At 47.0% G+C, this 16233-nt stretch overlaps 1 protein-coding gene across 3 annotated transcripts in view; it reads left to right on the top strand.

Annotated features, from left to right (window-relative positions):
* The window catches only part of KLHDC1 (kelch domain containing 1), a 245909-nt gene that overhangs the window by 228820 nt on the left and 856 nt on the right, over positions 1-16233 (top strand). For all 3 annotated transcript variants that reach the window (XM_030214325.1, XM_030214326.1, XM_030214327.1), the window contains exon 12: positions 3158-3210. In XM_030214325.1, the coding sequence (XP_030070185.1) occupies positions 3158-3210 (53 nt within the window). The remainder of the gene's footprint in view (positions 1-3157; positions 3211-16233) is intronic.

The raw sequence follows: 16233 nt of genomic DNA on the forward strand, positions 1-16233 counted from the left end.
GAGTGCTCTGGTAGCACTTATGCATGTAAGTATACATTCATGTGCCTAAGTGCTAATATTCTATAAATGTAAGCATACAAATGATGTTTAAATTTAAAACCCCAGTTATAGAATAAGGAGGATAGTGCTATCCACCACCCCTACTCACCAAACCGGCCATTGTCTTGACCTCGTCCTCTCCTCTACCTGCTCACCCTCCAATTTCTGTGTCTCTGCTCTTCCTCTCTCAGATCATCACCTGATCACCTTCACACTTCATCACCCTCCCCCTCAGTCCCGCCCAACACTAACCACTACTTTCAGGAATCTCCAGGCAGTCGACCCTCCCACTTTATCCTCTTGTATCTCTAATCTCCTCCCTTCCATCATGTCCTTCGAGTCTGTCGACAAGGCTTTCTCTGCTTACGATGCCACTCTCTCCACTGCTTTGGACACACTTGCACCATCCATCTCCCGTCCCACTTGGCATACTAATCCCCAGCCCTGGTTGACCCCTTGCATCCAATACTTTCGCTCCTGCACCCGATCTGCCGAACGCCTCTGGAGGAAATCTCGCACTCATACCGACTTTATTCATTACAAATTCATGCTATCCTCCTTCCAGTCCTCCCTATTCCTTGCCAAACAGGACTGTTACACCCAATTGACTAATTCGGCTCCAACCCTCATCGTCTCTTCGCCACCCTTAACTCCCTCCTCAAAGGGCCCTCTGCTCCTACCCCCCCCCCCCCCCCCCCCCACCACTCTCTCCTCAATCACTAGCTGACTACTTCCGTGACAAGGTGCAGAAGATCAACCTCAAATTCACTACCAAGCCACCTCCTCCTCTTCACCCTTTAACCCACTCCCTCAACCAACCAACCCAGGCCTCCTTCTCCTCTTTTCCTGATATCACCGAGGAGGAAACCGCCCACCTTCTTTCCTCCTCGAAATGCACCACCTGTTCCCCTGATCCCATCCCCACCAACTTACTTAACACTATCTCTCCTACTGTCACCCCCCCCCCCATCTGTCATGTCCTCAACCTCTCTCTCTCCACTGCAATTGTCCCTGACACCTTCAAGCATGCTGTAGTCACACTACTTCTCAAAAAAACATCACTAGACCCTACCTGTCCTTCCAACTACTGCCCCATCTCCCTCCTACCCTTCCTCTCCAAGATACTTGAACGTGCCATTCACAGCCGCTGCCTTGATTTTCTCTCCTCTCATGCCATCCTCGATCCGCTTCAATCCGGTTTTCGCCCTCTACACTCGACAGAAACGGCACTCACTAAAGTCTGTAATGACCTGTTCCTTGCTAAATCCAAAGGTCACTACTCCATCCTCATCCTCCTCGACCTATCCACCGCTTTTGACACTGTCAATCATAATTTACTTCTTGCTGCACTATCCTCATTTGGGTTCTTGGGCTCTGTCCTCTCCTGGTTCTCCTCTTATCTCTCCCACCGTACCTTCAGAGTACATTCTCATGGATCTTCCTCCACCCCCATCCCACTCTCTGTTGGAGTTCCTCAGGGATCTCTCCTTGGACCCCTTCTTTTTTCAATCTACACCTCTTCCCTGGGCTCGCTGATTTCATCTCATGGTTTCCAATACCATCTTTATGCTGACGACACCCAGCTTTACCTCTCCACACCAGACATCACTGCGGAAACCCAGGCCAAAGTATCAGCCTGCTTATCCGACATTGCTGCCTGGATGTCCAACCGCCACCTGAAACTGAACATGGCCAAGACCGAGCTCATTGTCTTTCCACCCAAACCCACTTCTCCTCTCCCTCCACTCTCTATTTCAGTCGACAACACCCTCATCCTCCCCGTCTCATCTGCCCACAACCTCGGAGTCATCTTCGACTCCTCCCTCTCCTTCTCTGCCCATATCCAGAAGACAGCCAAGACCTGTCGCTTCTTTCTCTATAACATCAGCAAAATTCGCCCCTTCCTCTCCGAGCACACCACCCGAACTCTCATCCACTCTCTCATCACCTCTCGCCTTGACTACTGCAGCCTACTCCTCACTGGCCTCCCACTTAACCATCTATCCCCCCTTCAATCCGTTCAGAACTCTGCTGCCTGTCTTATCTTCCGCCTAGACCGATATGCTCATATCACCCCTCTCCTCAAGTCACTTCACTGGCTTCCGATCAGGTACCGCATACAGTTCAAGCTTCTGCTACTAACCTACAAATGCACTCAATCTGCAGCCCCTTATTACCTCTCTACCCTCATCTCCCCTTACGTTCCTACCCGTAACCTCCGCTCACAGGACAAATCCCTCTTCTCCACCACCGCCAACTCCAGGCTCCGCCCTTTCTGCCTCGCCTCACCCTATGCTTGGAATAAACTCCCTGAGCCCATACGCCAAGCCCCCTCCCTGCCCATCTTCAAATCCTTGCTCAAAGCCCACCTCTTCAATGTCGCTTTCGGCACCTAACCATTGTACCTCTATCCAGGAAATCTAGACTGCCCCCAATTTGATTGACTGCACTTTTTTGTCCCTTAGATTGTAAGCTCCTTTGAGCAGGGACTGTCCTTCTTTGTTAGATTGTACAGCACTGCGTAACCCTGGTAGCGCTTTAGAAATGTTAAATAGTAGTAGTAGTAGTAGTATTCTGTAATGCTGTACAATATTTAGAGGTAAAACTAACATTTGAATTAAAAACTTAGCAAAAACTGACTAATGGATTGTAGTGGTCACTGTAACAGTAGGATGCAGGCAAGCTCATTAGGTGTGCTTATGGCTGGTATAGCTGGCATTGCCTGCCATCTAAGTAGCAGGAATGAATGCTCTTCACATCTCTGAAACAGATTCTAACTCTTGCTTTCATAATTGGCCTCTGACCACCACCACAGGACCATGGTATACAAAAACAGAGGCTCATTCTTTGGAAGACACACTTTTTTTTAGGTTTTTATTGTTTGCCCAGTAGATGTATGGCTGAAGCTTTCAATACAACCAGCTCTAATAATATGAGAGAACACAGATAAGCAGTAGTTAGAAATCTGAACATTTTTATCTTCACTTTTTCTCATTCATCGGTGGGAAGGTCTGAGTATATATGTAAATGTACACTTGTACTTCTTGCAGGAATCACAAAAAACTGTAAGCACTTCATAACATCTGTTCATTTTATGGATGTGTTTGTTCTTGAATAGGGTCACTGTAATGATTTGCTGATTTTCCAGATTCAACCGTACTCACTTCTCAAGTAAGTTGATCTGTAATCATTACACACTGACTTTACCATGCTGCTTCTGTTCATTTGTGCTACCACGTAATTCTTTTGTGGCTATGGAGAATTATCCTGTTTAGGACCTCATGTACTAAGGAGCAAAATGGTTTCATAGAAGTGTATTTTGTATGAAAAATAGTGCAAAGTGCCAAATTTCAGACAGTTTTGAAAACTCACTTCACAGAAATTCACTTTAGCACAGTGTCCTTCACATGAAAGTTTATTTAAATTTGTCATCAATGAACTGCTGCAATGCAGATTCATGCAAAGCAACTTATTAATGCATAAATCATGAAAACAAGCATATAACAAAAGCTTTTGGGCTTAATTAAAAAAAAATGTAACCACCTCTAGAGGTGTAATTATTTTTCTTCAGGTCACCTAAAAGGTTTTCTCCTGCTGCTTGGAAGTAGCATGAATTATAGAGTCTGAACCAAAGACCCACTGCCCTCCCAACAGGGGGCCTCTAATCCCTGATGGTGCACTCCTTCTCTAACTCTCCTAACCTCCATCTCATATAATGTAGTAGGCTCACTAATCCCTGCTAAGCCCCAACATGGGTCATAAATCTTAAAAGCAACATCCCAATTAAAACTATGCTCCCTTTAGGCCCTACTCCTTAAAACAATAATGGCAGCTTTGGAGGAGCATGTGGAAGCCATAAAAAATCTGATCAGGTCAAAGTCTCAGCCTTTGCATAACATCACAACCTGTTGACTAGACTCAAATTGCATGCATATCAGGCTCCAGGAGATGTCATGGTTTTGACCACTAGCCAAGGATCATCACTGTGATAACTGGAGTAGATAGAAAGAATGGGGATATAAAATGAATAAAAACTCTGGATAGTTTTAAATGAAGATTCATAACATTATAACTCTATAGAGACCAGTTCCAATTGAACTGTAAGCGTAAAGGAATAAAGAAACACTGCCATATCAAAAAATGGTTAAATTGATGAACTGAATCAAGATATTGGATTAATGTTAATCTTTAATACCATCTGCTCAAATAAGAACAATAGAAGGCATTAAAGGAATTTCACATCTGCTCAAATTCTGATGTGAAATTCCTTTAATGCCTTCTATTGTTCTTAATACTTCTGACACATCTACTGTAGCAATTAAATTGCTAATTAATGTTAATCCAGTCATTACCTGACTCATCATAAGGAAACTCTATAGGGTTAATTTCTGCTCTAGGATACCCGTTCTAGGTATATTGCAGATGCAAGCCAGTCATGTTTTCAAAATATCCACAATGAATATGCATGAAATGGATTTGTATGCATTGTCTGAGTTGCTTGCAAATGAGTCTCATGATATTCATTGTAGGTATTTTGACAACACAGCTGGCTTGCAGTATTTCAGGACTGGAGTTGCTTATCACTGGTATATTTTACCTACTTCTTTCCAATTTGCTGTCACACGTGAAGAGATCTATGTGGTTTTCAAAACTTTACACAATGTTATTTAAATAATTCTTATTTAAAAATTGAAATGTATTTTCTGTATCAACAAGCAGGATAAATGAGCCACACAAGTGGTGATGTCTTCTGGTGACACTGAGGCAGTCTGTTCTCTAAGAGCCCAGAAAAAATAGAACTCTTTGGAGGCAATTCTGAAAAGCTTGCTGAAATTTAGGTGCTAGGATGCTGCACGCTAAACGCAAATTCTATATCAGAATTCAGCTACCTGTTGTAGCTGAATGTAACTCACCTTCAGTTACTACTATAAGAGGTCCAGGGCAGTGCTCTCTGCCGGGGGGGGGGGGGGGGGGGCACTTCTTGCTCTGTCTCTCGGCAGCAGAGCACAGGCCTTTGTTTCTTCTTTTTCTTTCTCTGCACACCTCCATCTTTAGCCACCAGAGTACAGGGCTCTAGTGGCTGGCAGTTTTTCTCTCTTTCCCTCTCTCTCTGCACATGGCTGTGCTGGCTTAGCTGTTCTTTCTTTCTCTAAACACACACCCAAGAGACAGCATTGTACCATGTACCTGTACTAAGTGCTGTGAGCTTAATATACTTTATATATCCAAACCCGTGTGGAGTGTGTATTCTTTGGGAACCCACTGCCTCTGTGAACTGGACTCGGGAACAATCCTAGACAACCCTAGACAACTTCGCTCCTTCTGTGTCGCTGCACCCTAAGCCTGGAATAAACTTCCTGAGCCCCTACGTCTTGCCCCATCCTTGACCACCTTTAAATCTAGATTGAAAGCCCACCTCTTTAACATTGCTTTTGACTCATAACCACCTGTAACCTCTCACTTCTACCTACCCTCCTCTCCTCTTTCCTCTACACATTAATTGATTTGTTTGCTTTATTTTTGTCTATTAGATTGTAAGCTCTTTGAGCAGGGACTGTCTTTCTTCTATGTTTGTGCAGCACTGCGTACGCTTTGTAGCGCTATATAAGTGCTATATAGTAGTAGTAGTAGTAGGTATGAGCTAAATACTGTTTTGCTCTACCAGTACAGCCTGCTCAATCACTAACACAGACTGCTTCAGAAATTACTGCAGATTCTTTTGGATTCTTATTAGGTAAATGAGACTTTTATTAAATGTTCACTTCAAAGGAGAGTGTATAAGTCATTATTGTCTAAGATACACAATGATTAAGAAATATACACAATGATTAAGCTATATAGTTGAAGAGAAGCAATTATATATATATATATATATATATATATATACACACCCACACATCACACCACTGGTCATGCATCACTACATCCAAGCTTTTTCATCAGCTGAGGAAGCCCCTTTTTCAACGAAGCCAGGCGTCTCTTGACCAGGCAGGTCCCTGCGTAGTACATCTACTCACAGGTGAGCTTCAAAGCTTGCTGTAAGAGGCCTCCTCTTTTTATTAGGCTTAGAACTCATTTTCAGAGCTAAGGAAAATTACAGAATGTGCTTAAGAATGGGTTCACATGCTCTCTGTTCAGGTATACAAAACATTGGCCAGATGTCTTATGCCCCAAGTCAGAGAGACCTTGTTTTGTGGATTGCTTGAGACAGAATAAAGAAGAAGAAGCGATTTATGTAGCCTTAACCCTTTGTCCCTGAGGAAATTGTTTTGAAACCCCGCGGAGTCGGGCGGATCCAGGGGAAGGCAATTGCTAATTGTTTCAGCAAGGCAACACAGTTCTGCCAGAGAGGCAAGAACTCACGAGATAAGTGTACAGTTTTTTTCACCTAGTACATGTAATTTTTTAAACAAATGTATAAGTGATTTTATAGCACTGTGGTGATTGGGATGCAAAAAAATATGAGCAGAGGTTGCTCTTTACCCAAAAAAATATAGTAAGAGTTACCCAATGAAAGAAGTGCTATGCCACGTTGTAGCAGCATTATTGACTGCAGTCACGGTGGTTTATATCTGAGGGTACTCTACACATAAAAATTATTGATCACATACGGGTGAAATAACTGTTTATTACTACACTTACTCGCAGTAGGTGGCTTTTGAGTCCTGGTTTGTGGTTATTAGCAGTTGAATGTTACCAGAGACATTGATATTGTGAACTCGTTTTCCGTTCCAAGTCAGAGAGAGACATGCCTCACCTCCTCCCTGCACATACCAGATTAATTAGAGCCGTGTCTTATCTCCCTACACATTCCAAATTGTTTTCACATGAACAAGAAAAAGTTATCTTTGATCAAAAACATAGACTTAGAGTGAGTGCACTGTCGGTCAAGACAGAGCTGAAAACCAATCTTCAAAATCTTTCCATTTCAAATTCAAATCCAAAATTCAGTACCAAGTAATACAAAACCCCACAAAAGTCACTCAGGACCTATAAAGCAACTCTAGCATACCATAATAGCACTAAATTTCCAGGAATCACACCACAAGGGTCTATCTAGGAAAAGACAGCACTGTAAATATTGCAGTGGACACTAGAGCATCAATACACCTATTGGGAAAACTAAGCAAGCCAGATTAGTACAAATTGATCCTACATAGAAATTCAGTGCTTAACAGAATTCCTAGCCTCTTTCTCACACAGACCCTCACCAAATACAGAATAAGTAATGATAACCTACATAAGTACATAAATAATGCCATACTGGGAAAAGACCAAGGGTCCATCGAGCCCAGCATCCTGTCCACGACAGCGGCCAATCCAGGCCAAGGGCACCTGGCAAGCTTCCCAAACGTACAAACATTCTATACATAGAAATATGTAGACAAATTAATCTGAAGCTCCAAGAAGCCAGTCTGCAACACCAGAGACATAGAAACAATGGCACGTGTCCTCCTGTACTGTGCAAAACAAAGTTAGTAGCTGCAAATTTCAAAAACTGAAATATTTCAATCACTTCATTAGACATTAACAAATACAAATAAAACAAAAAACCCACAGAAAATATGATATCTTTTTATTGGACTAAATACGTTTTTTCCTCTTCTCCCCATCCACTCTGTTACTCTCACTCTTCTCCCCCATCCAGCATTACCTCCATCTGTCTCTCTCTTCACCCATCACTCTCTATCTCTGTTTTCACCCATCGCCCTGTCTCTCTTTCCCCGACATACTTGATGGACGGTGCTACATACATGACCCTCACAAACCTTTGATCTGATACAATATGTCAGTTCTTATATTTTAAATGTAAACATGTTCTGCATCCACAAAAACCCTATCTCCCCTCTCCCAACAACAGGTACAGATTGTAATTAGCACATTTTCTCCATGGAAGTTACCATACAAAAAAAAAATTCAGATTCTCACATTCTCCGAGGACAAGCAGGCTGCTTGTTCTCACTGATGGGTTGATGTCCGACAGCAGCCCCAGGTCCGGAAATCTTCCTAGCAACAAAGCTTCTTAGAGCCCTCGTGCACACGAGTGCACGCACTGCGCATGCACGACCGTCTTCCCGCCCTTCGCGCGAACGTGCCCCTCAGTCTCTTTTTTTTCCGCGGTCAGGACAGCTGTTTTACGGTCGCTCTGCGCCTCAGGAGAGATCCCTTGCGATTTACCGTTTTTTTTCTTGTTCCCTCGTTTTTTCGCGAGTCCGCTCGCTTGTTCATCTAAAAAAAAAAAAAAGTTAGATGACTTCACCTTCCTCTTCCAGTTTGTCAGAAGTTTTTTTGTTTTCGTTTCGTGTGCGGCCCTGTTGGCCGCCCGTACAGGGTTTTGTTTTTCCCCTTTTTTGGCGCCATCGCGTCTTTTGATTTCGACGCCACGATTTTTCCATCGATGTCATCGAAGATTGCCAGCGGCTTCAACAAGTGCACTCGGTGCAGCCGGGCAATCTCAGTCACTGATCCACACGCTTCGTGTATTCAGTGTCTTGGGGCAAGTCATCGCCCCGACCCTTGTACTTTGTGTCATGGCCTTAAAAAGCGGACATAAGCGTCAAGGTTAGCTCAGTGGGAGCACCTGTTCCACGCTTCGCCCAGTTCTTCGACGTCGGCAGCAGTACCGAGATCGGCGGTGTCGATGTCGGCACCGAGAGTGCATCGACATCTGGAGTGCAGGTAATGGCTGTCCAGAGACCATCTCACGCTGGCAGCAGTGGGCCATCGAGTGGGTCTCCACCTGCCTCGAGGGCTCCTGCGGTGCAGGCCCATCTATTACTACTACTACTACTTAACATTTCTAAAGCGCTACTAGGGTTACGCAGCGCTGTACAATTTAACATAGAAGGAACAGTCCCTGCTCAACGAGCTTACAATCTAAAAGACAAGTGTACAGACAAAGTGGAGCAGTCTAGATTTCCAAAAGGGTAGGTGCCGAAGGCAGCCGTGAAGAGGTGAGCTTTGAGCAAAGATTTGAAGATGGGTAGGGGAGGAGGCTTGGCGTAGGGGTTCAGGAAGTTTGTTCCAGGGCATAGGGTGAGGCGAGGGCAGAAAGAGCGGAGCCTGGAGTTGGCGGTGGTGGAGAAGGGTATTGAGAGGAGGGATTTGTCCTATGAGTGGAGGTTACGGGCGGGAACGTAGGGGGAGATGAGGGTAGAGAGGTAGTGAGGAGCAGCAGACTGAATGCATTTGTAGGTAAGGAGGAGAAGCTTGAACTGTATACGGTATCTGATTGGAAGCCAGTGAAGTGACCTGAGGAGAGGGGTGATATGAGTATATCGGTTCTGGCGGAATATAAGGACGTGCAGCAGAGTCTGAACGGATTGGAGGGGGGATAGATGGCTAAGTGGGAGGCCAGTGAGGAGTTGGTTGCAATAGTCAAGGCGAGAGGTAATGAGAGCGTGGACGAGAGTTCGGGTGGTGTGTTCAGAAAGGAAAGGGGCGAATTTTGCTGATGTTAAAGAGGAAGAAGCGACAGGTCTTGGCAGTTTTGCTGGATATGCGCTGAGAAGGAGAGGGAGGAGTCGAAGATGACCCCGAGGTTGCGGGCAGATGAGACGGGGAGGATGAAGGTGTTATCAACTGAGATAGAGAGTGAGGGAAGAGGAGAGGCGGGTTTAGGTGTAAAGAACGATGACCTCGGTTTTGGACATGTTCAGCTTCAGGTGGTGGTTGGGACATCCAGGCAGGCAATGTCGGATAAGCAGGCCGATACCTTGGTCTGGGTCTCTGCGGTGATGTCAGGTTGTGGATAGGATAAAGCTGGGTGGTCGTCAGCATAAAGATGATACTGAAAACCATGAGATGAGATCAGGGAGCCTAGGGAAGAGGTGTAGATTGAAAAGAGAAGGGGACCAAGGACAGATCCCTGGTGAACTCCGACAGATAGCGGGATGGGGGGTGAATGAAGATCCATGAGAGTGCACTCTGAAGGTGCGGTGGGAGAGATAGGAGGAGAACCAGGAGAGGACAGATCCCCCGGAACCCAAACGAGGACAGTGTGGCAAGAAGATAAATCATGATTGACAGTGTCAAAAGGCGGCAGATAGATCGAGGCGGATGAGGATGCAGTAGTGGCCTCTGGATTTGGCCAGGAGCAGGTCATTACAGACTCTAGAGAGTGCTGTTTCTGTCGAGTGTAGAGGGCGAAAGCCGGATTGAAGTGGATCGAGGATGGCATGAGAGGAGAAAATCAAGACAGCGGCTGTGAACGGCACGCTCAAGTATTTGGAGAGGAAGGGTAGGAGGGAGATGGGGCGGTAGGTTGGAGGGACAGGTAGGGTCAAGTGATGGTTTTTTGAGGAGAGGTGTGACTACGGCGTGCTTGAAGGTGTCAGGGGATGGTTGCAGTGGAGAGAGAGAGGTTAAGGATGTGACAGTTGGAGGGGGGTGACGGTATGAGAGATGGTGTTGAGTAAGTTGGTGGGGATGGGATCAGAGGAACAGGTGGTGCATTTCGAGGAGGAAAGAAGGCGGGCGGTTTCCTCCTCGGTGATGTCAGGAAAGGAGGAGAAAGAGGCCTGGGTTGGTTGGTTGACGGAGAGGGTTAAAGGGTGAAGAGGAGGAGGTGGCTTGGTAGTGAACTCAAGGTTGATTTTTTGCACCTTGTCGCGGAAGTATCAGCCAGTGATTGAGGAGAGAGTGAGGGGGGAGTGGGAGCAGGGGGCACTTTGAGGAGGGAGTTAAGGGTGGCGAAGAGACGACGAGGGTTGGAGCTGAGAGAATTGGTCCAATTGGTGTAATAGTCCTGTTTTGCAAGGAATAGGGAGGAATGGAAGGAGGATAGCATGATTGTGTAGTGAAGGAAGTCCGAGTGGGTACGAGATTTCCTCCAGAGGCGTTCAGCAGATCGGGCGCTAGGAGTGAAGGTAACGGATGCAAGGGGTCAAACCAAGGCTGGGGATTAGTACGCCTTATAGGACGGGAGGTGGATGGTGCGAGGGTGTCGGAGGAGCAGAGGAGAGTAGTGGTATTATAAGCGGGAGACAGCCTTGTCGACAGTCCTCGGAGGACATGGATTGGAAGGGAGGAGATTAGAGATACAGGGGATAACGTGGGGGGGGGGGGGGGGGGTCAATAGCCTGGAGATTCCTGGAGGTAGTGGTTAAAGTGGGTGGGGGGTGAGGGGGGTGAAGAAGTGTGAAGGTGATCAGGTGATGATCGGAGAGAGGAAGAGCCGAGGCGTGGAAATTGGAGGTGTGAGCCGGAGGAGGAGAGGACGAGGTCAAGACAATGGCCGTCACGGTGAGTAGGGGTGTTGGAGCACAGCTGGAGGTTGAAGGAGGATGTTAGGGTGAGGAACTGAGAGGTGTGAGGGTTGGATGGGTCATCAGCGTGTATGTTAAAGTCTCCGAGAATGAGGGACGGAGATGAGGGTTTCCAAGAAAACGGAGAGCCAAGCATCAAAGTCGGTGAGGAAGGAAGAGGAGGGATTTATAGGGGGTGCGGTAAATGACTGCCACTCTGAGTGGCAGTCACTCCTTCTTCGGACCCGACCCCGAGAAGAGTTTGGATTCAATGTCCTTCCTCGTCGGTACCAGGGGGGGTACCGAGACCGTGCAAGGGACGGGCTTTTGACTGGCTCCAGGCAAGCATAGCTGAATAAAAGTGTCTGTGCGGACGATCTACTGGTCAGAGGGAGGTTAAAATTTTTTCACAAGCGGTGGCCTCTTTAACCTCCGATCAGTGGGTTCTCCAAATAGTCCGACTAGGATACTCCCTCAATTTGATGTCCAAATCTCTGTTACGATTTTGCCCATGTTTCAGGCTCTCATTCATCTCGGCCCCTGCTGGCAAGACCTGGTGGCTGCTGTGGACTAACTACTTGCCATTTCCCACGTTCCAGAAGTCATGCCGGTCCGGGTTTTCCAGCCTTCCAGACTGGCTTGGGATTTTTGGAACCAAGCAGCATCCTTACCTGGTGAACTCCCTTGTTGTTTGCCTTTATTAGCCACCTGGAAACTTTCTAGTTTGTCTTGCAACAGAGGTCCTCAGTGTAGTCTTAGACTGTGAGAGTTTTTGTTGCAGTGCTACTTTGCTACTTTTCGTGTCAGCTAGACCTTGTCTGTTTACTGGCTTATTCTTCTGCTGCTGCCTGCCCAAGACCTTGTTTGATTCGTGGACTTTCCTCATGCTCTCTGCCGGTGCTTCTGTTCCAGTCCAGCCCCTGCCCTGTCCTGGTAAGCCCTGCCAGCCGCCTGCACCCAGGGGCTCAACTTCTGGGGAAAAGTGGCTAAGCGCAGGTGAAGACTGGGGTCCCTGCTCTGCCTGTTCCTGCTTGGTTGCCTCTGCTGTTACTCCTGTCCAGCTGCTCCAGTCCAGTCTGTGCCTTGCTGCCTGTTTGGGGGGTTCTCCTGCCACTGACAGCTATCGGTAGTGGGTCCAAGGGCTCACTGTTCGTTACAGGCGAGAAGCGTGACACCTCCAAATTGTCCCCGGGAGCTCAGTCCTTCAGCTTCCATCACAGGCAGGTACTTGCAGAGGAACTCTCCGCCCTTCTCAGCGCCAATGTGCTCGAGCCCGTTCCACCGGGGCAAGAAGGGCTGGGATTCTATTCCAGGTACTTCTTTGTGCAAAAGAAAACAGGGGAATACGTCCCATCCTAGACCTAAGGGCCCTGAACAAATATCTGATTCGAGAAAAGTTCCCTGGGCACCCTTCTTCCCATGATTCAGGAAAACGATTGGCTATGCTCTCTGGACTTGAAAGATGCTTATAAGCACATCCTGATATTGCCAGCTCACAGGCAGTATCTTCGATTCCGTCTGGGGACACAGCACTTTCAGTATTGTGTACTGCCCTTTGGGCTCGCCTCCACGCCCCGGGTGTTCACCAAATGCCTGGCGGTAGTGGCAGCGTCTCTACGCAAGCTGGGAGTGCATGTCTTCCCTTATCTCGATGATTGGCTGGTGAAGAGCACTTCCGAGGCAGGAGCTCAGCAGTCAATGCAGATGACCATCAACTCCTGGAGCTACTCAGGTTTGTTATCAATTATCCAAAGTCCCATATTCTTCCAGTTCAACAACTAGAATTTATAGGAGCTCTGCTGGACTCAAAGATGGCTCAGGCCTACCTCTCCGAAGCAAGGGCAGACAATCTTCTGTCACTCGTTTCTTGGGTCAGAGCATCTCAGCAGATCACAGCTCAGCAGATGTTGATTGCTGGGCCATATGGCCTCCACAGTTCATGTGACTCCCATGGCCCGCCTTCACATGAGATCAACTCAATGGACCCTAGCTTCCCAGTGGTATCAAGCTGCGGGGGACCTAGAGGATGTTATCCAGCTGTCCACAGTGTTTATCAATTCCCTCTATGGTGGACAATTCGATCAATTTGACCGTGGGACATCCCTTTCAAATTCCTAAGCCACAAAAGGTGCTGACGACGGATGCGTCTCTTCTGGGGTGGGGAGCTCATGTCGATGGGCTCCACACTCAAGGAGTTTGGTCCCTCCAGGAAACCGGTCTTCAGATCAACCTCCTGGAGTTGAGAGCGGTCTGGAACACGCTAAAGACTTTCAGAGATCGGCTGTCCAATCAAATTGTTCAAATGCAGACAGACAATCAGGTTTCCATGTACTACATCAACAAGCAGGGGGACACCGGATCTCGCTCCCTGTGTCAGGAAGCCGTTCAGATGTGGCTTTGGGCTCGCCAACACGGCATGTTTCTCCAAGCCACCTATCTGGCAGGCGTAAACAACAGTCTGGCCGACAGGTTGAGCAGGATAATTCAACCTCACGAGTGGTCGCTCATCTCGGGCATGGTACGCAAGATCTTCCGAGCATGGGGCACCCCCTCGGTGGATCTTTTTGCCACTCAGACCAATCACAAGGTCCCTCAGTTCTGTTCCAGACTTCAGGCCCACGGCAGGCTAGCGTCGGATGCCTTTCTCCTACATTGAGGCAAGGGCCTCCTGTATGCATATCCTCCCATACCTTTGGTGAGGAAGACTTTGCTGAAACTCAAGCAGGATCATGGAGCCATGATTCTGATCGCTCCCCTTCTGGCTGTGTCAGATTTGGTTCCCACTTCTTCTGGAGTTGTCCTCCAAAGAACCGTGGAGATTGGAGTGTTTTCCAACCCTCATCACTCAGAACGAGGGGGCGCTTCTGCATCCCAGCCTCCGGTCCCTGGCTGTCACGGCCTGGATGTTGAGAGCATAGACTTGGCCTCCTTGGGTCTGTCGGAGGGTGTCTCCTGAGTCTTGCTTGCTTCCAGGAAAGATTCCACTAAAAAGAGTTACTCTTTTAAATGGAGGAGGTTTGCTGTCTGGTGTGACATCAAGGCCTAGACCCTCACTCTTGTCCTACACAGACTCTGCTTGATACCTTCTGCACTTGTCTGAGTCTGGTCTTAAGACTAAACTCCGTAAGAGTTCATCTTAGTGCAATTAGTGCTTATCATTATCGTGTAGAAGGTAAGCCTATCTCTGGACAGCCTTTAGTTGTTCGCTTCATGAGAGGGTTGCTTTTGTCAAAGCCCTCTGTCAAACCTCCAACAGTGTCATGGAATGTCAATGTCGTTCTCACCCAGCTGATGAAACCTCCTTTTGAGCCACTGGTTTCCTGCCATCTGATGTACTTGACCTGGAAGGTCATTTTCTTGGTGGCTGTTACTTCAGCTCGTACAGTCAGTGAGCTCCAAGCCTTGGTAGCCCATGCTCCATATACTAAATTTCATCATACCGTGTTTCCCCGAAAATAAGACAGTGTCTTATATTAATTTTTGCTCCCAAAGATGCACTAGGTCTTATTTTCAGGGGATGTCTTATTTTCGGCGAAACACGGTATAAGCCATACCCAAATGCACCACACTAGAGAACCAAACGATTACACATACAAAAAAAAATCCCAACGATGGCCCCTGATAGAGGAAGAACGAGGAAAAGAATGCGTTGCTTTGTGTTACAGACGTCCGGCTCTCACAAGGACACAAAAAAACAAACAACCTCCCCTAATAAACCACAGCACAGTACCATATCGCCATCACTACCTCCATACTAATGGGAACTGGGCTGGGTGGCTAGTTGCCAAATAGTGAGCTTCTGGTGGGAGAGAGTGGGCACCCATCGGGGCCAAACAAAAACTTTGCTAGGTCTTACTTTCAGGGGAGGCCTTATATTTAGCAATTCAGCAAAACCTCTACTAGGTCTTATTTTCAGGGGATGTCTTATTTTCGGGGAAACAGGGTAACAGAGTAGTCCTCTGTACTCACCCTACGTTTTTGCCGAAGGTGGTGTCGGAGTTCCATCTGAACCAGTCAATTGTCTTGCCAACATTTTTTCCCCGTCCTCATGCCCACCCTGCTGAACGTCAGTTGCACACATTGGACTGCAAAAGAGCATTGGCCTTCTATCTGGAGCGGACAAGCCCATTCAGACAGTCCGCCCAAATGTTTCTTTTGATCCCAACGGAAGGGGAGTGGCTGTCGGGAAACGCACCATTTCAAATTGGCTAGCAGATTGCATATCCTTCACTTATGCCCAAGCTGGGCTGACTCTTGAGGGTCATGTCACGGCTCATAGTGTTAGAGCCATGGCAGCGTCAGTGGCCCACTTGAAGTCAGCCACTATTGAAGAGATTTGCAAGGCTGCAACGTGGTCATCAGTCCACACATTCACATCTCATTACTGCCTTTAGCAGGATACCCGACACGATAGTCAGTTTGGGTAGTCGGTGCTGCAGAATCTGTTTGGGTTCTAGAATCCAACTCCACCCCCCTAGGCCCATTTTTGTTCTGTCCCAGGCTGCACTCTCAGTTAGTTCTTTATTTTTCAGGTCAATCTATGTTATGTCCTCGCCGTTGCGGGGCCCAATTGACCCTGTTTGTTGTTTTGAGTGAGCCTGGGGGCTAGGGATACCCCATCAGTGAGAACAAGCAGCCTGCTTGTCCTCGGAGAAAGCAAAAGATACATACATGCATTTGGCAACCTATTTTACAGAACAAATAGCTTTTATTGAAACTCCCCCAACCTATACTTCAAGGAGCTTAAAATAAAAAAGAGGAACAGCACAGAAAACTTTCAACAGAAACATGCAGCACTGGTAGTCCCAACCTATGTAGCGGAATTATCTTGCTTGTCAACAGAGAAAACAAAGTTGCTTACCTGTAATTAGGATATGGATAAGCAACTTCACTTTTTCCTGTAACATTTTACTCTGATTTCTGAATTCTTCTTTTTCTCGTGTGCCTG

The sequence above is a fragment of the Microcaecilia unicolor genome, chromosome 9 (assembly GCF_901765095.1).
Source record: "Microcaecilia unicolor chromosome 9, aMicUni1.1, whole genome shotgun sequence".
Classification (NCBI taxonomy): Eukaryota; Metazoa; Chordata; class Amphibia; order Gymnophiona; family Siphonopidae; genus Microcaecilia; species Microcaecilia unicolor.